At 41.7% G+C, this 25,825-nt stretch overlaps 2 protein-coding genes across 2 annotated transcripts in view; both read right to left on the reverse strand.

Moving 5' to 3' along the window:
- The window catches only part of cluap1 (clusterin associated protein 1), a 14,072-nt gene extending 13,634 nt beyond the window's left edge, over nt 1–438 (reverse strand). The window contains exon 1 of the mRNA XM_040033040.1: nt 422–438. The gene's annotated coding sequence lies outside the window, so the exon portion shown is untranslated. The remainder of the gene's footprint in view (nt 1–421) is intronic.
- slc5a5 (solute carrier family 5 member 5) overlaps nt 1–19,703 on the reverse strand; it is a 21,208-nt gene extending 1,505 nt beyond the window's left edge. The window contains exons 1-15 of the mRNA XM_040033030.1: nt 19,233–19,703; nt 7,757–8,181; nt 7,080–7,145; nt 6,850–6,901; nt 6,024–6,091; nt 5,435–5,589; nt 5,180–5,320; nt 3,976–4,105; nt 3,518–3,606; nt 3,062–3,174; nt 2,893–2,963; nt 2,436–2,522; nt 1,587–1,789; nt 1,373–1,470; nt 1,136–1,221 (exon numbers count right to left, since the gene is read on the reverse strand). Of these exons, the coding sequence (XP_039888964.1) occupies nt 1,136–1,221; nt 1,373–1,470; nt 1,587–1,789; nt 2,436–2,522; nt 2,893–2,963; nt 3,062–3,174; nt 3,518–3,606; nt 3,976–4,105; nt 5,180–5,320; nt 5,435–5,589; nt 6,024–6,091; nt 6,850–6,901; nt 7,080–7,145; nt 7,757–8,122 (1,725 nt within the window). The 5' untranslated portion in view covers nt 8,123–8,181; nt 19,233–19,703. The remainder of the gene's footprint in view (nt 1–1,135; nt 1,222–1,372; nt 1,471–1,586; nt 1,790–2,435; nt 2,523–2,892; nt 2,964–3,061; nt 3,175–3,517; nt 3,607–3,975; nt 4,106–5,179; nt 5,321–5,434; nt 5,590–6,023; nt 6,092–6,849; nt 6,902–7,079; nt 7,146–7,756; nt 8,182–19,232) is intronic.
- Nucleotides 19,704–25,825: the final 6,122 nt, after the last annotated feature.

Consider the following 25,825-nt stretch of genomic DNA (forward strand, 5'->3'; position numbering starts at 1 on the left):
AATATGCTTTGATGATGCATATCCCCTGGGGGAATATGCTTATCATTCCTGGGGGAAAGGAGAATGGCTGGCTGCTTTCAGCTGATAGGAAAGTGACAGCAACGCAAATATCAGTTGCTACAACAACTAAGGTTTGCAGAAGAGCATCTTTCAAAGCACAACACAGCAGGAGAAGACCACAATGAATACCTCTATTCCTGTCAGCATAGAACAGGAAACAGCCTGTAAATTTGCCCACCAAGCTTAGGCAATAGAAGATTAAGAACAACATTCTGCAACGTTCAGATTTTAGGGTCAGAATTTGGCGTAAACAACATGAAAGAATGGATTCATCCTGCTTTGTACTGACAGTTCAGACTTGGCGTGTAATGGTGTAAGGACAAGAATATTCTTGTCATGTTTTGGGCCACTTATTACCAACAGAGCAACGTCTAATCCCCACAGCCAGCCAGAGTATCGTTGCTGATCAAACTGACTTCTTGAATGTGACAGTGAGTTCACTGTACTCCAATGGCCTCTACTGTTATAAACATAGAATAAAGCACCTTTGGGATGTGGTGGAAGGGAAGATTTGCAGCGAATAATCTGCAGCAGCTGTGTGATGCTGTCACATCAATATGGACCAAAATTTCTGAGGAATGTTTCCAACACTTTATTGAATCTGTGTCATAAAGAATTAAGGCTACTGTAATTAAAAAAAAACAAAAAAACTGACCTAGTACTTCCAAGGTGTAGCTAACAAAATGGCTGATGAGTACACACTTAAAATAAGGGAAAGTGAAAACTTCTTGGACAAGAAATCTTTAACAGACTGATCATAATTTCTGTGTTTACACTAACACCATATTCCATATTCCACTTTGAAGTCACGTGTTGAGTTATAAAGCAATAATTACCTTTTAAAACAGATTAATTAATAAATTCATTTTCTTTTGTACATTTTCCCATGGAAATAACACAAATGTAATAAATGTAAATATAACTGACATCTGAGTGGGAAAAAAATATCCCTTGAGCCCCCTTCACGTGTTCTAACAGTATTTAGGGCTGCTGTGCACAGTCCTGGTCCTGGTTGTGCACAAGGACTATGAAAAGTACAGTCATTGACTGTGCAGGACAGTCATACAGGACTTACTCTGTTTTTAGGGGAACCCTCCACTTTCTTCTTTTTCAGGTCCCACCATAACAAACCTTCTTTAATGTTCTCCCTCTTTGTTGGGCCTGTGTTGAGAGAAAAAGAATGGCGTAATATGTTTTAAATGCACTGTTTGATTGCTTTGGCATATCTGAAGCGTGCGCACTTTTATTATCTTAAAATCAAATAAAAGCACTGTGAATCAGCAGTTTTCCAAACACAATAACAGCTTTTTACCTGTTGCGTAGCTCACAATTACACCGACAAGTACAACTGAACTAGTTGCCATGGCACCGAAGTAGAGGTAGGACATGGAGTAGAAGTTTAACAGGCCCCTAGTTTTGGGAAAAACAGGGTAACAACTATTATTATTACTATTATTATTATTATTATCATTATTATTATTATTATAAACTAGCATGTACGTTTAAGCCTCACTGAACTCACTGACCCCTGGTTATTGGGGTGAAGCCGGGTGGAGACAGAGTGCTGGTCTTCGATAGGTATGCTACTCTGGGTGGTGTTTATGGATTCACAGGAACCTGCTAAGCTGGGCAGGACACCCATGGTCTCCTCACTGGGTGGATACAGAGTTGAACCTACAGCTAGCCACATAGAGACAAGGAAGCCAGCTAATATCCCCGTGAATGCCCCCTGAAACACAGATAAAGCAAATGAGCATCCATGGCCAGCTGGTTTCTAAAATGGTTACCTGTAGCACAGTGTCGCTGTGAAAAACAGTAATGGCCCATGTGAGGTAACACACACTCCAGGTCAGTGGGACCTCCTTAAATGTAAGAAATTCAGAAAGTAAATATGTGCACTGATAAATTTCCAGGGAAAGTTGTCTGGCTAACAGAACAATATCAAGGTGCTGTGTCAAGAGCGATAAGTGTGAACTGCTTTTTAACTGTTTCACTATTAAACGAGAGCTCACAAAGTTACTGCTTTAAAATGTTTTATGTGACGTGTCCGAACAAAGGAGTGGTGTTAACAGTAACACAGATTCATCGTGGATCTGTGACTAACACCCAAGTCTTCCTTAATAGATAAGATAGATGTCTACATTAATACATGGCAAACATTCAAGTTAATAATTGTTACATTTTCAAGAAATACGTTTCAAAATTTCCATCGAGTATTATGCAATTTAGTTTGAGACATTCTCCTGATATTTTTAGATTAAAGAGAATACAATTCAGGCCATTGTTTAAGTCGTTTGGCTTTTACCTGTGAATTTAATCTAAGTACATGTGCTTCTTGGAAGTATTTCTAGATCATTTCTTTACCAGTCACTCACCAGTCTGTTTGCTGCTGGGAAAAATATTCCCAAAATAAACACTCCAAGTAATGGGCCGCTGACCACACCCATGACAGTAAATGATCCCTAAAGAGAGAAGATAAATGGTACGTTCGAAAATCAACCCAAAAAACTTTGTTACAGAGTACAGTATAAATCTTATCTGTAATTAGTTACTCAGGTCAAAAATGTAACTGTCTTACATCTCTTACATATGCACTGCATGCCTGAATTACGGTGCCCATGTGAGAAAAGTGCATCTAACATTTCTGAAGTTTCAAAATACCTCCTGCTGTGTGTGGCACATCTGAAACTGCAACTTTTACACAGTCTTCCAACATTATCTGGGTTTCATGTATGACAACAACAATAGTTGTATAACAACAACTATTGTTTTATCATTTTTGTGAAAAATTACAAAAATCTTTGGTAAAATGATTGATTATGATATTATTACCTGAAGAACTCCCCAGTTCACTAGGGAGGAGAGTGCAGCCACCGAGATACAACCACCACCATACAGGAGTGCTTAGAGAAAAGGTTCAAAATGCATTATTGCCGAATATGACTTATTCTAAGAATCTGGGACTAAAACATTACAGCAGTAAGTGGTATAGTCAGCCTACACAGTCCTCTGGAAACCAGCATCAGTTTCTTCTGTGTCATGTGAAGCAGATAGGGGTGCAGGATATCCTCCATCGTCACCGCAGCCATGGCATTGATGCTTGTGGAAGCCGTACTGTTAAAAAGAGGCTTGATTAACATGAATCTCATAGCGGCAGCTCATTATTTGATGATTCTTTCTTGTGCATAAAAATGTGTAATATATATGTATACAGTATGTAAACGATGTAACATGCATATGATGAATGTTATATGTTAACAGAGGATATGTAGTTTAGTCTGATATTTCCTCACATTCACTTGAAGACTGAAGAGTTTTCTGTCTTTAAACCTCAAATAGCCTTAAACCATCACACAAGTTACGAAATGTCTCAAGCGAAGTTATTTATGCTGGCTCCTTGTAATGTGAGGGACATACCTGCTTCAGGTAAGGTTTAAAGAAACTTAGATTTGGATACCTCAAAGTCCCGCTGTATGCACAGGCGAGGAAAAGACCTGGGAAGCCCGGGTAATTTTGGAATATGTCCAGCACAAAGTACGGCATAAGCTTCATCAGATGAATAAAGAGTAAAAAAACCAAAAAAACCCCAACAATAAACAGGTACATACTGGCATGTAACATACAAGCATACCAAAACACACTAGTTATTAGTGGTATTCAGTCTTGGCCACATAAAGGCCCTGCTGATCTAATAGAAATGTCCGTATTTGTTTGTTTGTTTTTTTCCTTGTACAATATGGATATTTACTGTATACCTCAATATGCAACTAAGTAAAATATTCCATTTAGCCATTAGCCTAATTTAACAATAAAATGAGTTTAGCTAAGAACAAATGTCTGCATCTCAAGAAACATCTTAAAACTGACTCATTAAATATTTCGTTGCTCAGTACAAAATGAAAGTAATCTGATTACCAGGTCAGGTTTAGAAATCCTCCCAGACTTCAGTGGATCACACGTGTTGTAAAAAGCAAACATGACGATGCCACAGGTTGCTGCACTGCTCACAATGAGGCACAGACCCACTTGGTTCACAAACAGTGCCCTGAAAATGAAACCAAACATGATGACTGTTTCCACTTCATACTTACTGGTGTGGGAAAAGTGAAAAACTGTTATTATAAATTTTAATCTAAAACTTGAATTAGATATCCATCTATGCTTGGAAGTAAATTTACATTACAAAGAATTGCTGGTTAATATATGGAGATGTTCATTGTCATAATAACACATTCCTTCTTAAGTGTAATCAGTATATGTACATGCAAATATCATAATTAAAAAACCCAAATCGATGGATATGAAATGTCTGTAGGACAACAATGCTTTATAATGTCAAGTGCCTATTAAGAAGAACTAGTGCCTGAACTATCAGACCTGGACAGTCCTCTCACTTTGAGAAAACATGAATGAGGACCACAATAGCAGACACCTGGAAAATAATGATACTGTCCTGAGGGAGTCACTGTGAAACAATCTACCTTGCATCCATAATTAAATGACAAAAGAACAAGTCTTCTTATTAAAGCTATTTTAAACCATTAGATAAACAAAGATGTCAGAGCTTTCATGAGGATTTTAGAAGACGAGGCTATTCAGTCCAAAGTTGGAGAGTTTTGAAAAATCAGAAACAGGGAAATGGCACAAAAGCAGTCAGAGAATAGCACATTTAAAAAGATGAACGACAGCAGAGTAATGATGCAAACTGAAGAGCCACAACAATGTTTGATGCAACATATTTTGAGACAATGTATACATGGCTACAATAGCATCTATGGTCAGCCCATAGCACCAACAGCAAACTGGCCTCAGACTGGAAACTTTTAGGCTACAGGTCCATTTTGTTAATCTGTGTGTGTGAGACAACCATGTTGGGGACATCCCCTCTGACTGACATCATGCAGAGCCAGTCTGAAGCCTGAGCTCTTGGCTCATGGGGTTAGTTAAACACATGCTGACCTTATTATTTGAAACTCTGACTGACCTCTTCCTTGTCTTGTCGCATGGCTTTTCAGTGGTTGGTTACGTTTCAGTTATTATAACTGAAACATAATCAGATTTCATGGATACTATGCTTGTGTCATAGTCTGTCTGTTTCAGCATGTAGGTGTTCACTCACCACTGGGCCGCTCTCTCTGATCGACAGGAGATGTATCGCTGGACTTGTGCTTGGTTCACTCCGTACATGGACAGCCAAACCAATGCACCCCCAACAGAGAGGCTCCAGAATGTGTAGCGATGCCGTGGGTCAAAGCTAAAACTGTGGAAGATCCAAGTAGCATTTGCAGTGACTTGTTCAGTCTTTTTGTATCAAGATGTAGTCGCACACTAATGTACATTTATAAAGACATTCATAATTAAAAATGTTTTTTACTCATTAAAATTAATGCGTGATCCATTGTTTGCAATCCTCAGTACTTGTGCCGGACCACCAACCAGAACTGTGCCATGGATGTAAATGGCCACAAAGCCCAACAACATGACAATGATCTGGAATACATCAGTCCAGATCACAGCTTTTATTCCACCCTATACAGAGATGAGAGGAGACAGAAACAGAGCGTGAGACAAATGTTTGCACCTTAATAACTTTATGTACGGAGTTAAAACTTAATACAAAACCTGAAACACGATGTCAGCTGAATGTTTGTGTTTTAATCTCTGATTTAAGTTTACTGCTCTGTGTTAGATATACAGTAACAACATCTTTATTCTCAGAGAAGTCTGAGGTTAAAAGACATCTACCACGAGAAAAAACATCCCCCAAAACCAAAATAATCTGCTAGTTTTATCTAGACAACTTACTTTACATTTTATTTTTGTTTAGGCATCTTATTTTGAAATACATCCTGCACAAATGAGCCAACAAGGCATTTTTAAATGAACACTGAACTCTGAAACAGGTGGTGGTCTGATGCTGCATGCTTACTTGTTTGATGAGAATATTAAAGCAGTCTTCTTACCAGTGTGGTGTACAAGGTACAGATGAGCCCAGTAGAAAATAGGGATGCCCATATGTTGAGTCCAGTAGCTACAAAAACAGTGAATGAAACAACAGCTTTATTTGTAAACTACAAGAACCAGTTATTAATAATGTGGGAAAACCATCCACAAATTTATGGTAAAAAAGTAAAAATTATTTCTGGTACTAATTCAATTCAAGTTATTTTATTTATACAGTGCCAAATCACAACAACAGTTGCCTCAAGGCGCTTTATATTGTAAGGTAGACCCTACAATAATACATACAGAGAAAAACCCAACAATCATATGAGCAAGCACTTTGGCAACAGTGGGAAGGAAAAACTCCCTTTTAACAGGAAGAAACCTCCGGCAGAACCAGGCTCAGGGAGGGGCGGGGCCATCTCCCACGACCGGGGAGAGAGAAAGAAGACAGTACTAAAGAACTAAAGTACTAAAAGACGGTACTAAATATCATACATACAGTAATTAAATTTGCCTTCTTGAGTTTTGAGCAAAGATACTTAATTAAAAAGTTTCATAAAAAGTCAGTGCAGCAGGTCTTAGTGTCAGGTTTAATGTCACCCTTTCCTATCACTGTTCAGATATTTCTTATCACTGTTTAAACATTCATTTTTGTAACACATATTTCCCTTAAATTTATTCCACACATCCTCTTCTCAGAAATAAACGGTTTAGCTGAGTCAACACTGATAAGGAGCAAAACGTCTGGTGCTATAAATACACACGTGTTCTCCAGTATGACAAAGTGTCAAATAAATGAAAATATCCTATGAAAGCAGAGGACCATGTTTAGACCTCACCTACCTTGATTCAGAATTAAAGCTGGCGCGTAGATGACAATCCCTGTGTAAAGCAGCTGTGAGAGAGGAAATTCAAGCAAAGCAGCAAAAAGGTGATAAACACTGGGTTAAAGGATTGAAGCCACTAGGTTTGCCTGAAGATGAATAAATATGAGAAGAATTTGAAAATAAAAAATGTCTTTGTGAGCTCCAAATTCTTCAATCCAACAGAGAACATTACATTATCTGTCTTACCGTGGCAACGAGAAACTGAATGCTCCCCAGCAGCTGCATCCCTCTGCCAAATCTCATCCTCAGATACTGTGACAGGCAGATGGTCGGTGTTATAACCTCATCCTTCTTCACCCCCTATATTCACCATGTTTGAAGGACTACAGGCACCTTTCAACACTTGGTCAGATAAATTCTATTACTTCACTGTTGATAAATACATTGTCATGTTTCGTTAATAAAAATCCTCAAATCAAACTATTTTTATTATATTGTTCTAAAATTAGCAGCCACTCAATCATCAGTGGCAAATAAAATTATTGCTCCTGTTACTTTGATAATTGCACAATGTAATGCATATTTATAAACTTTTGAATTTCTTAATTTTTATTTGTTAATCATTGCAATGAGGTCATATGAAATATAAGAAATATGTGATGTGATGGATGGATGGAAATAAAAAAAAAAACATACAAAATTTGCAATTCACAATGAAAGTTTGTTATATAGACATGTGACATGCAAGGGATATTTCCATAGCAATTTATCTTAGTGTGAAAGGGTTTCGCAGAATTATGTTACATAGAATCATCTAAATATAATTATGTGCATCATGAATGAATTAAAACAATTCAGAAGACTGAAATATACTCATTTCCTTCATAAAATAAATGAGGCAATGACTATTAGGTCATTAGAACCTGATTGGTGCTGGTGATGCCCAGTCGAAAGAAAACCGGCAGGAACAGGTAAGCTGTCAGCAAGGAGTTGATGCTTTGTCCGAGGCACATGTAGAGGAATTTGAAGCCATAGCGAAAACCTTCAGAAGGAACACCCAGAACCTGGACTGCTGACATGAAGCTGGCACAGAGAGACAAGCCAACAGGAATCGCTGGCAAGCTCCGGCCCCCAGTGAAGAAGTCGTCAGCAGTTGCTTCTCTTGGCCTTTTCTTCAGGGCCTGGAAAAGTCCTATCGCCACAGAAACCAATAACATGGCAGCAAAGACTGCATAGTCAGCCAAAACAAAACCTGGTCCGGATGGCTCACTAGCAGACTGGCCTTCCATTATTGAGTTTGATAATCTCAGCCCTCTAGATTTCTCCACAGTCAGGATGTTTGGTGGATCTGTCAGCAGGAATTACATCCAATTAGTAACCAAACAACTCCTGAAGTTTGAAATAGTCATTTTAAATTCATATTAATGTATTTTAAATATAAACACTGTGAGAATTCTTAAAGTCAACTAAATGCAACATTTTTGAAAACTGATTTGGGCGGCATGGTGGCAGCGCTGTTACCTCACAGCAAGAAGTTTCCTACGTTCAAATTCATAATCTGGCTGCTGCCTTTCACTGTAGAGCTTTTGTGTTTGTCATGTGTTTCTGTGTGTCTGCTTGGGATTTCTCCAGGTAGTCTGGTTTCCTCCTACAGTCTAACACTTGCAGTTAGTGGGCCGGGCATAATTGGTAATTCTAAATTGGCCACAGGTGTGAATTCTCTATTAGCCCTAACAGAAATGCAAGCTGTGCAGGACCTGGCCCCTGTCGTAGCAGAGTATAGGATGATCAAAGTCAGATAAGTGTTTCATGTGTCACCCTCTTGCATGAACGTGAAATAAAACAGGAAACCACATGCAGTTTGCTGTGCTTAGACTTGTGTTTAACATGTTGTGAAATCATTTTAACCAGTCTTAAGTTTTTACACTGTTTACAATGCGACAGCATCCCCACCACACACACACACACACACACACACATACATATATATATATATATACAGTGTTGGGTGTAATGCGTTACTAAGTAACGCGTTTCTGTAATTAAATTACTTTTCCACTGAAAAAGTAGAGTAACTAATTACTGTTAATTTTTAAGTATTTTAATTACAGTTACTTACAATGTACTTGTGTTACATTGTAAAATAATTAAACTCGCTGAATATCATTATTTAATTTCAATAATTTATCTTCTAAACGTAGAAGTAAACTCTGCCGATTTAACATCGCTGTAGTGCAGGTTCACGTCATTTCACGTCAGTTTGCTGCATAGTCGTATTCTAAAGCGGAAGATGTCGGACTCGGCTGAAGCGTGTGGCTGTTTTTTGAAATGGACATATTTCCGTCTCTTCACTTTTCTGAAACAAGCAGACAAGAATATTACAATAATATGTAAGCTATGTCCTGGGGAGAAAAAACTATCAGCTGAAGCACCTGACACGAGAGCATAGACGAACACTTCTGAGTGATCCTTGTTCATCATCCATGGATAACACCGCGGCAACTCCTGCTAAGCAGGCAAAACCTGATTTTACTTCAGCAGCACAGAAAGTGTCTGAAGGTGAGCTTTTTTTTTTACCAAGATGGGGCCACAGGCAGCTTGTTACCTCAGCTCCCAGCTCGTTTTTCCTTTCTTTTTATTTTTCTTTGTGTTTTAAGCTTTTTTCCCCCGACTCTCTTGGTCATCTTTTATTTGAACTACAACCTGTAGAGTAATTCCATGTCTTCTACTCCCTTTGGGACTTTTCATCACCACATCCAGAGAACCTGTAAGTCACCGCGTTGTTTAAAGCAGGGAGCAGCACTGTGCAACGGGAGGGTACTCCCAGCAGAGCAATTACGGCATCGACCATAACCTGGTAATTCTTCACTCTACTTACACCCCCATGGTGAAGAGGAAGAAGGTGATAAGGGTGTGGTCTGAGGACTGCAGTGAGGCCCTGCACTAAGGAACTATGCAAGCCACACTACATCAGAGACTACATAAGCTTCTGTGTTGAGAACACTGTTTCTACTAGTGGTGCAACGGATCACGGTTGATCCGTAATCCGAACCGATCCCACTCCACGGTTCGGCACGCACATGATCTGAAGATTCGAAAAAGAAGAAAAAAGTATGTGTATGTTGCGTGTGGTCAGTCTGTCAAGCGATAGCTATGGTCAGCGCTAGCGGTCCAAGTGGAGGAGCAGAGGAGTTTGTGGTATTTAAGCAGCCCTTTGCTGCCCAATCTGATCGGGCTGAAGCTATTACAAAAGCTATTGGGGTGTTTAGCTGCAGACTGGAGGCCGTATTCTGTTGTGCAAAACAAGGGGTTTAAACTAGTCAACGCATTAGTTGACGCATTGACGCCGTGCAGCCCCAAGCACGGGGTGATCCGCAGTAACTAGTTAACGGAGATTTGCCGCGTTAATGCAGTTATGGCATTAACGCCATTTTAACGAGATTTACGCTGACAGCACTAGTTTAAACTACAGGGAGTGCAGAATTATTAGGCAAGTTGTATTTTTGAGGAATAATTTTATTATTGAACAACAACCATGTTCTCAATGAACCCATCCATCCATCCATCCATCCATCCATCTTCATCCGCTTTATCCGAGGCCGGGTCGCGGGGGCAGCAGCCTAAGCAAAGAGGCCCAGACCTCCCTCTCCCCAGCCACCTCCTCCAGCTTATCTGGGGGAATACCAAGGCGTTCCCAGGCCAGCCGAGAGATATAATCTCTCCAGCGTGTCCTGGGTCTGCCCCGGGGTCTCCTCCCGGTGGGACATGCCTGGAACACCTCACCCAGGAGGCGCCCAGGAGGCATCCTTGTCAGATGCCCGAACCACCTCGGCTGGCTCCTTTCGATGTGGAGCAGCAGCGGCTCTACTCTGAGCCCCTCCCGGATGGCCGAACTTCTCACCCTATCTCTAAGGGAGAGGCCAGCCACCCTTCGGAGGAAGCTAATTTCTGCCGCTTGTATCCGCGATCTCGTTCTTTCGGTCACTACCCACAGCTCGTGGCCATAGGTGAGGGTAGGGACGTAGATCGACCGGTAAATTGAGAGCTTCGCTTTTACACTCAGCTCCCTCTTCACCACGACGGACCGGTGCAGCGTCTGTATTACTGCAGCTGCAGCCCCAATCCGTCTGTCGATCTCCGGCTCCCTTCTCCCATCACTCGCGAACAAGACCCCAAGATACTTGAACTCCTCCACTTGGGGCAGGAACTCATCCCCGACCCGGAGTGGGCACTCCACCCTTTTCCGGCTGAGAACCATGGCCTCAGATTTTGGAGGTGCTGATCCTCATTCCCGCTGCTTCACACTCGGCTGTGAACCGTTCCAGTGCGAGCTGGAGGCCCTCACCCGATGAAGCCAACAGAACCACATCATCCGCAAAAATCAGAGATGAGATTCTGAGGCCACCAAAGCGAAAGCCCTCCGCCACTTGTCTGCGCCTAGAAATCCTGTCCATAAAAATTATGAACAGAACCGGAGACAAAGGGCAGCCCTGGCGGAGCCCATCACCCACCGGGAATGAGTCCGACTTATTGCCAACAATGCGAACCAAGCTCTTGCAACGGTTGTATAGGGATCGAATGGCCCGTAGCAATGGGCCAGACACCCCATACTCCCGCAACACCTCCCACAGGACACCCCGAGGGACACGGTCGAATGCCTTCTCCAAGTCCACAAAACACATGTAGACTGGTTGGGCAAACTCCCATGCACCCTCGAGTATCCTCGAGAGGATAAAGAGCTGGTCCAGTGTTCCGCGACCAGGACGAAAACCACATTGTTCCTCCTGTATCCGAGGGTTCCTCCTGTATCCTGTATCTCAATGAACCCAAAAAAACTCATTAATATCAAAGCTGAATGTTTTCGGAAGTAGTTTTTAGTTTGTTTTTAGTTTTAGCTATTTTAGGGGGATATCTGTGTGTGCAGGTGACTATTACTGTGCATAATTATTAGGCAACTTAACAAAAAACAAATATATACCCATTTCAATTATTTATTTTTACCAGTGAAACCAATATAACATCTCCACATTCACAAATATACATTTCTGACATTCAAAAACAAAACAAAAACAAATCAGCGACCAATATAGCCACCTTTCTTTGCAAGGACACTCAAAAGCCTGCCATCCATGGATTCTGTCAGTGTTTTGATCTGTTCACCATCAACATTGCGTGCAGCAGCAACCACAGCCTCCCAGACACTGTTCAGAGAGGTGTACTGTTTTCCCTCCTTGTAAATCTCACATTTGATGATGGACCACAGGTTCTCAATGGGGTTCAGATCAGGTGAACAAGGTGGCCATGTCATTAGTTTTTCTTCTTTTATACCCTTTCTTGCCAGCCACGCTGTGGAGTACTTGGACGCGTGTGATGGAGCATTGTCCTGCATGAAAATCATGTTTTTCTTGAAGGATGCAGACTTCTTCCTGTACCACTGCTTGAAGAAGGTGTCTTCCAGAAACTGGCGGTAGGACTGGGAGTTGAGCTTGACTCCATCCTCAACCCGAAAAGGCCCCACAAGCTCATCTTTGATGATACCAGCCCAAACCAGTACTCCACCTCCACCTTGCTGGCGTCTGAGTCGGACTGGAGCTCTCTGCCCTTTACCAATCCAGCCACGGGCCCATCCATCTGGCCCATCAAGACTCACTCTCATTTCATCAGTCCATAAAACCTTAGAAAAACCAGTCTTGAGATATTTCTTGGCCCAGTCTTGACGTTTCAGCTTGCGTGTCTTGTTCAGTGGTGGTCGTCTTTCAGCCTTTCTTACCTTGGCCATGTCTCTGAGTATTGCACACCTTGTGCTTTTGGGCACTCCAGTGATGTTGCAGCTCTGAAATATGGCCAAACTGGTGGCAAGTGGCATCTTGGCAGCTACACGCTTGACTTTTCTCAGTTCATGGGCAGTTATTTGGCGCCTTGGTTTTTCCACACGCTTCTTGCGACCCTGTTGACTATTTTGAATGAAACGCTTGATTGTTCGATGATCACGCTTCAGAAGCTTTGCAATTTTGAGACTGCTGCATCCCTCTGCAAGATATCTCACTATTTTTGACTTTTCTGAGCCTGTCAAGTCCTTCTTTTGACCCATTTTGCCAAAGGAAAGGACGTTGCCTAATAATTATGCACACCTGATATAGGGTGTTGATGTCATTAGACCACACCCCTTCTCATTACAGAGATGCACATCACCTAATATGCTTAATTGGTAGTAGGCTTTCGAGCCTATACAGCTTGGAGTAAGACAACATGCATGAAGAGGATGATGTGGACAAAATACTCATTTGCCTAATAATTCTGCACTCCCTGTATGATGAATGTGCTCGAGCCACGCTATGACATTCCGTCGCGCGTGACAAGATCGCTCCAAGCATGTATGAGGACAAGTTTAAAGTTATGGCTCAGCTGTCCCAGGCTCAGCCATCTTCTGTTGCCCTCAGTACAAATGGGTGGACCTCGAGAAAAATAGGGTCAAAATTCGTACTTGTAACTTGAAACTTGAGTGCAGTTTCACACGTATTTTTTTGGCTAAGTCCACACACAAATCTTTTTTACGCACACACAAATACTTTTTACACATACAAATCCTGATTTACAAGTACAAAATATTTATGACCACAATTTTAGCCCATAAGAAAGCCCTGTACTGCCCTATATTGCATCTTAATTTGTTTTTATATAATTGCGTGGAATGAGTCTTGAGTTGAATGTTTTTTAATAGGCAAAAAATACTTAAATAAGTAAATGGCAAGTTAAATTTTTGTCTTCTTTTTTTTCTGCTGATTCAAAAATTGATCCGATCTGTGACGAAAAAAACGTGATCCGATCCGAACCGTGAGACTTTTGATCTGTTGCACCACTAGTTTCTACCAAGAAGGTACAAGAAGAACTGAAGGCCCTGCTGAAAGAAATCTCTGGACACTTCTAGGACAATAGAGGAGCCACAGTGTCTATTGACCAGTGGTGGGCAACGACTTGAATCTGTTTTTCAACAGATTTGACTCTGGACCACTTACCACCTCCCCCACCCCTGAGGTTCCCTCAGCCCCCCTCCATATACACATCTTTAGCCTGAACATGAGTCTGGAAAGGTTTCCTGAACTGTGGAAGACTTCTTGTGTGGTTCTGGTGCCAAAGATCGCACACCCCAGGGAGCCCAACCACTTCAAGTCTGTGGCTTTGTGACTTCTCACCTGATGAAGACCATGGAAAGGCTCATCCTGCGCCACCACCGTTCCCTCTCTCACCTAGAGCAGGCAGGGAGCACTTTGAGGATCATGTTTTTGTCTTCTCGACACCATCCAGTCTGCACTACTGAGAGGGAAGCTGGAGGGAGCTGGAGTGGGCAAACAGATCACTGCATGTGACTTTCCATGGCTATGTGTCTGAGGTGGTAATCTGCAGCATGGGGGCGCCAGGACATTCTATGACTGTGCCGTTTTCTATGCAGTGGCCTGCTGGGGGAGCAGGTGCACAGACAGGGACAGGAGCAGGATTGACAAACTGGTGCAGAGGTCTAGCCTCTGTGCTGGGATGTGCTCTGGAATCTGTGGTGGTAGTGGGCGAGAGGAGGATGTTAGTCAAGCAGACATCCATCATGAGCATCCCATTTAGTCAGAGACTGAAACACCCTCGCTGCAGGAAGGAGCACTTTCGCAGATCATTCATCCCGACAGCAGTTAGACTCTATAACTCCTCAAACATGCTGTCACGAGTCACTTGGACATTGTGGACATCCACAGTTACCACTTCATGCATAATGCACCATATATATGTATGGACGTGTGCATGTATATGTGTACGCATACGTGTATATATATGTATATTTAGTGAGTATGGTGTATGTGTGTTTGTACATGTGTGTGTACATGTACATGTCTATACTTATAGATATTTATTACTTACAATTACTTAGTAAGTGTAGTAGTAGAATAGTATAGCCAGCAGAAAAAGCAGAGGTGGGGGACTCATTGTCTACGTTAACAACAGATACTGTAACCCTGGACACGTCTCCGTTAAATTATCGGTATGCCGTCCGGACCTGGAGCTGCTAGCCGTTAGCTTGCGGCCATATTATCTACCTCGAGAGTTCAGTCATGTGATCTGTGTGTGTGTTTACATTCTTCCGAGGGCCAACGCAGCAGCTGCCTGTGAGGAAATACACACAGTTACAGCAAGACTGCAGACACAACACCCTGAGGCTTTCATTATTATATCTGGAGACTTCAATCATGCCACACTGGATTCTACTCTGGCTGCTTTTCACCAGTTTGTAAATTGTCCCACAAGGAGCAACAGGACAATTGACCTACTGTATGCCAATGTGAGAGATGCATACAGAGCCACCCCCCTCCCCCCACTAGGGAAGTCAGACCACAACCTGGTTTACCTACAGCCACAATACACACCCCTCATCCAACACGCTCCATCAGGAGATGGACCCCAGAAAAGGAGGATGCTCTGAGAGACTGCTATGACACCACAGACTGGGATGTGCTTCTGAGCCCACATGGTGAGGACATAGAGGGGGCGACACACTGTCTGACAGACTACCTCAACTTTTGTGTGGACACGGTCGCCCCTGCTAAGTCGGTACGGTGTTATCCTAATAACAAACCATGGGTAACACAGTAAGTCAAAGCTGTCCTCAACATGAAGAAGAAGGCTTTCAGGAGCAAAGTGAAGGAGGAGATGAAAGCAGCACAGCGGGAGGTGAAATGCTGCCTGAGGGAAGCAAAGGACACCTACAGCAGGAAGGCGGAGCAGAAGTTGGAGAGGAACAATATGAGCGAGGTCTGGAATGGTGTGAAAACCATCACGGGCCACAACACCAAGAACAGCACAGTGGGGGGGACTGTGGAGAAGGCAAACGAACTCAACAACTTCTTCAACAGGTTTGACCAGCCCACAACCCCCCACCCTCACCTTTACTACAGAGCCCTCTCCCCACTCTCCGACCTCCCTCGCTTCCCCCCCCATCCTGACACTATGACACCCCCCTCCTCCAACCCCTCTCTCAACAGCAGGACATCTCTCTCTCTCTCTCTCTCTCTCTCTCTCTCTCCCCCCCCCCCCCCCCCCCCCCTCCTTCCAATCATCTCCCAGTGTCACAGTGGATCAGATCAGAAGACAACTGAGGAAGCTTAGCCCCAGAAAGGCAGCAGGCCCAGAAAAGGTGTGTCCTAGGATGCTAAAGGCATGTGCTGCTGAACTTGGGGAGCCGCTACAACGAGTCTTCAATCTCAGTCTGCGACTGGGGAGAGTTCCTGCCCTATGGAAGACATCCTGCATAGTCCTGGTCCCCAAAAGGAACCGGCCCAATGAGCTGAATGACTTCCGACCAGTGGCACTGACGTCACATCTTATGAAGACTCTAGAGCGGCTGTACCTCCTACATAGAGCCCACTCACACCATGGACAAGGGAAAAGGCATGGTCAGGATCCTGTTTCTTGACTTTTCCAGTGCCTTTAATACCATCCAGCCCTGTCTACGCCAGGAAAAACTGAACAGGATGCAGGTGGACCCCTGCTTGGTTGCTTGGATCTCTGACTACCTCACTGACAGACCACAGTACGTCAGGCTGAAGGACATCACGTCTGACACTGTGGTCAGCAGCACAGGAGCACCACAGGGAACTGTGCTTTCCCCTCTTCTCTTCACCCTGTACACCTCTGACTTCTGCTACAACTCTGAATTATGTCATATTCAGAAGTTTGCAGATGACACAGCCATCATGGGGTGTATCTGGGATAATCAGGAAGAGGAGTACAGAAGTCTGGTGAGGAACTTCATCACATGGAGTCACACAAACCAACTGAGCTGTAGTGCCTCTTCACTTCACTGTGCAATACTTTTAGTGCAATACTTTTAGTGCAATACTTTTAGTGCAATACTTTTTGTGCAATACTTTTTGTGCAATACTTTTTGTGCAATACTTTTTGTTAATAGTCAGCGGTGCAATAGACTTCAATACTTGAAATGTGCAATTCCCTTGTATTCTTATTTCTATTTATTCTATTTATCCCTTTTGTATATTTTATTTATATATGTCTCTGTATTTATATATGTGTATATATATAATATTCTGCTCACGTTCTGTAACTCCTGTCGGTGCTGTGTTATTGGAAACCCAATTTCCCAGAGGAACCCACCCGAGAGATTAATAAAGTTTTATCTTATCTTAGTTGAAATTTATTACTTGCAAATTTCCACAACACTCTATCCATAACACGCTCTAGGCATGCGTATACATAGAACCTCCGCTACCGTTGTGTATATTTTATTATCTTATTTGTTTTGTATTTCTTGACTTTATATTCTAGTATTCTTTTGCTATCTATACCTGAGCTGTGGTAACGAGCAATTTTTCCCACCGTGAGATCAATAAAGTCTTGTGTTTCTTATGTTATCGTATCTTATATATCTATCTATCTATCTATCTATCTATCTATCTATCTATATATATATATATATATATATATATATATATATATATATATATATATATATATATGCACACACTCACTCACAGACACACAACTACTGAGAAAACGGCATGATCGTTAACTGCAGGCAGATGAAAAATGACCTTTGAACCATGTTGGTTCCATGTCACAATGAAAAGCTTTCTTGGTTTGAAAATGAACTTTGTTATTTTGCAGAACTACATAAGGGCAACACTATGTTCTTATACTACTGTAATTTTAATCTACAGCAATGGGTATGCAAAGCACTCCTTATAATAAAGGTTAGGGCATGCATTAATCCTTAACAAACAATCAAATAAAATAAATACTGTTGAACAAATCTCATCAACGCTTGATTTTAACCACAAGCAATCTTTATCAGTATTAAAGGCAAACAATTGTTTGCCTTTAATACATCGATATTTTAGTAATTTAGGGTAAATTTGTAGTTTATCATTAACAGGAACACAGTGGAAAGAAACTATAACATTCGGATTGTCTACATTCAAAGGAACTACTTCCTCTTCCGCCTTTCATAGTCATGTGCGAAATACGGCTGTATAAATGTCTTGCTGCCCCTTGGCGTGCGCACTCACAACAATGGCTGAGCGTAACTGGAGTCATGTGTGAATGTATTTTACCTCCACAAACAGCTGAGACGTGGTTTGCGATACATGTGGCAAAAAAGTGAGGTGTTGTGGCCATACTTGCCAACCTTGAGACCTCAGAATTAGGGAGACATTCAAAAGGGCTGTTGGGGGGGTGATAAATACATTTTACAGGGTTTATTTATCGGGTAAAATACGTTAAATGTCACCGTTATTATTGGCCGGCCCCGAAACAGCGGGGGCGTCCAAATTCAGAGGCTGCTTCCACCTGAGGACCCGGCCTTCGCGGTCTCAAGAAAACCGGGTAGTACGTCATGAGCTCCCTCAGTGGAGTGAAACTGCCGTCTGCTCCTTGCTATCTAAAATATAACCGGGCGCTGACGTAAACTCTTCTGTTTAATCAGTTTTCTGTTTGACTTTTATTCAGCTGTGTGAAAACCCCGGAGGAACCCTCCCGAGGGATTAATAAAGTTTAAGTTAATCTAATCTAATAACTTTAATCTCAGCCAAACCGATTTACTCACGAACAAATAAAACACTGAAAAAGCCAAACAATAGCATTTTTAAGTTATCAAAGTGACTTGTATATCATGTTTGACCCAAGTAGTGAAAGACCGCGGGGGTTTGAAGACGATGTGTCGGTCGGCTCAGATATTTGAAGTTTACACAGCTACATTCTCACCTGAAAATATGTTAAAAGTTTTTTTGCGACCCAGAAAGAGAAATAAGAGTAATATTAAAACTAAGTAGCTGCCGCCGTTGTTGGAAACTGGAATTGGCTGAGCCATGCTATGAATTCTGCCATATGGTTTTTCAGTTTTGTATTGTATTGTATTTTTTATTTCTATATGACGAATCCTGCATTATTAAGTGATAAGAACAAGTAATCTGATGTCCTGTAATCATTATGACGCTATAATTTGAGATACAATAAATAAAATACGTTTTTGTACAAAGTATCGGTATCGGATCAGTATCGTCGATACCACCCTGGATATTACTTGGTATCGGATTGGAAAGGAAATCAGTGGTATCACACATCACTATTTAGGACTCATTTTTCCAAAAGATTGAATGTTGACTTAAAAAAAAAATAGAAACATATCTTTTCATTTAACTAAGTGTAGTATTGCCAATTATCTATTATACTTGCAAATCTGGATCTGGGGTATTTACACCTAATCTATAAATGTTTTTCCCCCATTTGCAGCAAATTACTAAGAATATTTTGATAGGAAAATGCAAATTACTTAAAAGTACTCGTGGCTGGCAATAAGGCAGCTTTTTTATTGGAAAATCTGACTAAAAAAATTTAATCACTCACCACTGTTACTCCATGCAGTTCAGCTGTGTCCAGTCACTGAAGGAGGAATGCACTGTCTGCCTTCTTAAGTCCTCTGCAGCTGCAAGCACGTGTGTAAGTGTGTGTGACGCCTGAACACATCACAAGAAGCTCCATGCACGTTTGTGCTCAGGTGTGTGTGTGTGTACATGTGTCCATGGATGTGTGGTTATAAATGTTTGCATTTGTGTGTGTGCTTATGAGAGATGGAGTCAAACTGATGGGCAGTGTGGAATTTGGTATTTGTTAATGTGACTTTCAATTTCTCAGTTAATAATTTGGCTGATTTGTCTGTTTATTTCTGGGTATTTATCACCAACAGCTTTACCTGACATGGAAAGATTTTAAGTACATAGATAGACTGGAGTATAGGTTAAAGGGGACAAAAAGTAAACTTAAGATAAAGGACTTCATGTAAGGAAATCACAGCTACGAAATCACATAGCATACTTTTGGTCTTTAGTAACCTGCAATTATTGTGCAATACATTAATTTGCATGAAGTTAATCTTGAGTAAGTGAGTGAATGAGCTTCAGAGTTACTGCTGTGGAAATCTAGAGATTAAATAAGATGAGCAGCTGTGCTAAACAGCACAATTTGGATACAATAACTACATTTACTGACTTTTACACTAGTATATGCCAATTCTACAATATTTAAATATTATATATATATATATATATATATATGATAGATGTCGTTCATATATGGGTAGGGGTGGGTTTTGATAATCGATTTATTGCTTAAAATCCATTCTGGCTTGGATAACGTGATATCCATTCATTATAATCCTGAATCGATTTTTTAATATAAATTTATTTTGTCCGAAATGCCAGAATCTTAGGTGAAACCTCACAAAATTTCAACAACCACCAAACAGCTAAAGCAGTGAATGAGAGCAGGAACACGGATTCTGCACATAAATGTAAACACAAAGCGCGGACCCGCTGACGGATCAGAATCAGTGAGATGTGGCTTTCTCACCCGATGGCACGGACACGGTCGGGGCTGAAAGCTGACAGCTCGCTGATTCTGATGTTTCGGCGGGTCCGCGCTTTGTGTTTACGCCCTTTTTGCGCTGATTCTAAAGCTGATAATTTTATCTCTCTCCAAACAATATTGACCGAACCAGCAGCAAAAGAAGATCCAAACTACGCTTTACATAAACACCGTCATGGATTCCCTCTGACTTTTACTGTTTTGCTTCCAACACGATAAAATCACACGTCATGCACAGCTCTCTCCCTCTCTCCCTCTTGATCTCTCTGTACTTCAAGAACAGTTTCCCGTCTAAAAATCTGTTTTATTCGCTTGCTTGTTATGCACAAGTCTACCGTTGTTTACAGCGCTGTCGGACGCTGTTTTTTCCTTTTACTTCCGAAAAGAAAACATAATTTCTGCTGTTCAATGGGCTACTGAACAAATTGAAACTTTTTAAAATTATGCAAAATGCAAAACGCTTAGCCGTGTCTCTACTAAAACCGCTGTAACTTCAGAGGTAATGTTCATATGTTGATTAATGGTTTTCTTTCGTTTTTGATCTACTGCAGAATATTTTTATAAAATCCCAGGCCAGGAAAATCACCTTCATGTTTTTCTGTGTTTTATCTTCAGCTACTTTGACACAAAGGCGTCTGCTGTGATGCTTACACCTTTGATAAAGTCTTGCGAGTGTCAGACGATACTCAGCCCTATATATGGGACATTCCTTTTACATGAACATACATGTAGAGCAGGGGTAGGCAACCTTTTTGATGACGAGTGCCATCTAAAATTTCCTAAGAAGTCAATGTGCCATATAATTGCATTAGCAATAAATTTAGTAATGCTCTATATTAACAGTTGCTGCGCTGAGCGGAGAGCTCCTGAAGCATTTGAAGTGTCGGAATGTGGAAATTTCAATATCGCTTGAAAAAACTGACAGCTAGCAACATCCCTCTCACCAGTAGGCTAAGTGATTTTTAGCCAATTACAAGCTGAATCTGGTAGTTGGGGTGTTAGCTAAGATACCGTCATTAAGAAGCGGTACAACTAATGTGTCTATGTGAGCTAATTTGCGATGTGCACCGCTGGCCCGGCCATTTATTTTTTTTATTGCACCCTCTCAGATTAATTCACTGTATGTCGTGCCCAGGGCTGGACTGGGACAAAAAATCGGCCCGGGCATTTTGACTAGAGACTGGCCCACCAGGTATTATAGGAAAAGCCATAAAGCCTTTGAATGAAAACAAACGCTGTTTTGACAGTGATGTACACAGTCTTGTTGGTATATGTATGATTGCTATACGTTGTACATCAGATAAAAAGTTTGGTTGTAAGATTCAGATAATTATTTAATAAAAGCTAGACATTTTAAATGAGAATAAGAAAGAAAAGTATTTCTTTTGCCCCCTTTCCCTGTTAATGCCCTACCTGGCCTCCTGGCAAAACTTTGCTAGACCCGCCCCTGCACAGTTACCAGCTGTCAGCTACTTAGAAAAGGATCCTGGTGTAATTTGTCTCTCAGAAACAGTTCATAACTTTCCTTCAACTCATTCATGTCACCTAAAAGGTAAACCTGTTTCTCCATCACCTGTTCAGCTCTGATGATCCATCTTCATGTTTCCCTCTCACCAGATATCCAAACCGATATCATGACCAGCAGCTTTTACAGCTGTGGCTCCAGCAAACATCAAAGAGGGAGGGTTCCTGGGGCATGGAGAGTTCAGGGGGGTGACGCAGCAGATTTCTGTTGAGTCAGTGCTGAGATCGCTTCTCTTTCTCGATGACGCACGTAGGACTCATTTTCTTCACTCCTCCTCCGACGACACAGGCCCCGCTGTCTGAAGGTACAGGCCCAAATCTCTTAAGGAGCCCTGGCGGCACTTTCTCTGTTTCCAGCTTAAGTATGACATAATCTGATTCTTAGTCTTCAAAGTTAAAGACCATGGTAACGTTTACAAATTCATGCCAGTTAGGTGTGTTTGATTTAACCCAGTAGTCGAATAAGTGGGCGTAGGTCAAGATAAAGTTGTCAAATAGCACAAAGCCTGTGCCTTGCTTTATGAAGGAACCAGTTATGAGACAAACTGACTCACTCAGTTCAAGCAGCAACATAACACTGCGAATTTCGGTAAAAGACTGTCGGCTCTTTCCAAAGGTCTCCTTCCTGTATTTCAGTGCTTCCAGAAAATAATTTTTAGGGAATCTACTCTCCATCCATCGTTTCAGACGCGGATACTGCTGACAAAGTAGATCATAAACCTCCTTACGGTCAATGCTGCTGCCCGTTTCTTTGATTGCCATTTTTAGACTCAATCCGTTCTGCCGTGCTACATCTAAGACTGATGTCATTCCACCGCTGCGCTTTGCATTATTTGATGCGTGTGGAGGTTTCTACTGCCCTGGGATGGCTACATCTTTTATTTCCATATCTGCTCCCTGTGGAAAACATATCTGGAATTTCTTATTGTCCAGACAATCGATTATGTCTGTGCACTCAGTCTTACGTTCGTTAACCAGCTCAAAGTAGCCCAGGTCATCGGTGAAGCGTCCGTCTCTTTTCAGAGCCTCGGCCGCAGTTATTCCCTTCTCCCCGTAAACACAAAGATACTTGAACTGTTTTAAAGCTTCATTTTTTAAAAAACTTTTCTCTTTTTTATGTCATTTAGTCCTCCCTTTGTACCGATGTAAAAGACAGAATAGCAATCTCTCGCCTTAACCATCTTCTTATATTTACTGAAAGGCCTCCGTGCAAGCTTGAACATGTTGCGTGTGCCGTCTGAACTGGATTTCAGTCTGAACTGATGTCCGTGTTGGTCCTGCAGAGAATCAGAGTTGGAAAAGTTGTTAATGTAGTAAAAAAAACAAAATGTATTGCTCTTTAAAGTCATGATCGTTTTTTTTATCGCTTTCACCGGAGTGGGTAAATGAGTCTGCGAAGTTAAAAAAACTGATTTACATTTATTGTTTATTACTTTTATTGGACATCATCCGATCTCATTTATACACATTCAAGATATAAATTGGAAAATATCATTTTGTTTGCATTTAGAGACTCGGCATTTGAACCATCTCAAATATCTGGACCAGGGAACTCCTCAAACCGGTAAAAAGGTCAAGGACACAGTTACACGATCGCTAAACTAACCTGTTTTTGGATAAAAGAAAACCATATAAGCATGAGCCCTGGAATCTCGGTTTTAAAGAAAAGAAGCACTACACAATACTTTTCTTCTGTTTAGTATACAGGAGTTGCTGCTCACACCCTGAGTTACACTGATGAGTCTGTCAGATGTCCCAAATGGGATGTCTGGCCGCATGCGTATTCACGCCGGACACCTCCTGACCTTATTTCCACAAGCCTTCAACTCAGCTGCAAAGTGCTTACGGGGTCATTTTCCTTTTCATCAGAATTATCTGCCGTCATTCAGACATAAGTTGAGCAATGGTTTAACCAATTTTCCCTCAAAGGGATTAAACAGAACATAGGATGTACAGTGGGGCAAAAAAGTATTTAGTCAGCCACCGATTGTGCAAGTTCCCCCACTTAAAATGATGACAGAGGTCAGTAATTTGCACCAGAGGTACACTTCAACTGTGAGAGACAGAATGTGAAAAAAAACAATCCATGAATTCACATGGTAGGATTTGTAAAGAATTTATTCGTAAATCAGGGTGGAAAATAAGTATTTGGTCACCTCAAACAAGGAAAATCTCTGGCTCTCACAGACCTGTAACGTCTTCTGTAAGAAGCTTTTCTGTCCCCCACTCGTTACCTGTATGAATGGCACCTGTTTGAACTCATCATCTGTATAAAAGACACCTGTCCACAGCCTCAAACAGTCAGACTCCAAACTCCGCCATGGCCAAGACCAAAGAGCTTTTGAAGGACACCAGGAAAAGTATTGTAGACCTGCACCAGACTGGGAAGAGTGAATCTACAATAGGCAAGCAGCTTGGTGTGAAAAAATCAACTGTGGGAGCAATCATCAGAAAATGGAAGACATACAAGACCACTGATAATCTCCCTCGATCTGGGGCTCCACGCAAGATCTCATCCCGTGGGGTCAAAATGATCATGAGAACGGTGAGCAAAGATCCCAGAACCACACGGGGGGACCTGGTGAATGACCTGCAGAGAGCTGGGACCAAAGTAACAAAGGTCACCATCAGTAACACACTACAACGGCAGGGAATCAAATCCCGCAGTGCCAGACGTGTTCCGCTGCTGAAGCCAGTGCATGTCCAGGCCCGTCTGAAGTTTGCCAGAGAGCACATGGATGATACAGCAGAGGATTGGGAGAATGTCATGTGGTCAGATGAAACCAAAGTAGAACTTTTTGGTATAAACTCAACTCGTCGTGTTTGGAGGAAGAAGAATACTGAGTTGCATCCCAAGAACACCATACCTACTGTGAAGCATGGGGGTGGAAACATCATGCTATGGAGCTGTTTTTCTGCCAAGGGGACAGGACGACTGATCCGTGTTAAGGACAGAATGAATGGGGCCATGTATCGTGAGATTTTGAGCCAAAACCTCCTTCCATCAGTGAGAACTTTGAAGATGAAACGAGGCTGGGTCTTCCAACATGACAATGATCCAAAACACACCGCCCGGGCAACAAAGGAGTGGCTCCGTAAGAAGCATTTGAAAGTCCTGGAGTGGCCTAGCCAGTCTCCAGACCTCAACCCCATAGAAAATCTGTGGCGGGAGTTGAAAGTCCGTGTTGCTCGGCGACAGCCCCAAAACATCACTGCTCTCGAGAAGATCTGCATGGAGGAATGGGCCAAAATACCAGCTACTGTGTGTGCAAACCTGGTAAAGACCTATAGTAAACGTTTGACCTCTGTTATTGCCAACAAAGGTCATGTTACAAAGTATTGAGTTGTATTTTTGTTATTGACAAAATACTTATTTTCCACCCTGATTTACGAATAAATTCTTTACAAATCCTACCATGTGGATTCATGGATTTTTTTTTTTTTTCACATTCTGTCTCTCACAGTTGAAGTGTACCTCTGGTGCAAATTACTGACCTCTGTCATCATTTTAAGTGGGGGAACTTGCACAATCGGTGGCTGACTAAATACTTTTTTGCCCCACTGTAAGTTAAGGAAATATAAGTTTGACTATGGAGCACATCTCCTTCAGCGTTCACAATAATGGATTGCATTTCTCTCAGTCAACTGACTGTTTAGGGGGAAAAGCAGCTAATAGTGGGCTCTGTGTTTGCAGTTGTTGTTTTTTAATCACACTAGGAGTGAACAAAAGCAGAAAAAAACCCTGTAACGATGCAGACTGTGAAAGTCTGGTTTATACCATAAATCTTACCAGCTGTAACTGGGGTTTTTTGTGTTTTAAGTTATAAGCACGTGTCAAGACTTCTGTCTCCCATTGCTGATGTGATCCTCCTTTTTTGTTCCCTATTAATGATCTACGGAAATTTGTGATATTGCCCCCATAAAATAATAAGGCTTTAATGAAATCATTGTGATACAGAGATTTGGATTCTTGTGCATGCATTGGATAAAAAAGTAATTTTGTCAAGACTGAATGTAGTTTACCAACTGCTCCTCAGTCCAAACTGACTTTA

The sequence above is a fragment of the Simochromis diagramma genome, unplaced genomic scaffold (genome assembly GCF_900408965.1).
Source record: "Simochromis diagramma unplaced genomic scaffold, fSimDia1.1 OVJJ01000334.1, whole genome shotgun sequence".
Lineage (NCBI taxonomy): Eukaryota > Metazoa > Chordata > Actinopteri > Cichliformes > Cichlidae > Simochromis > Simochromis diagramma.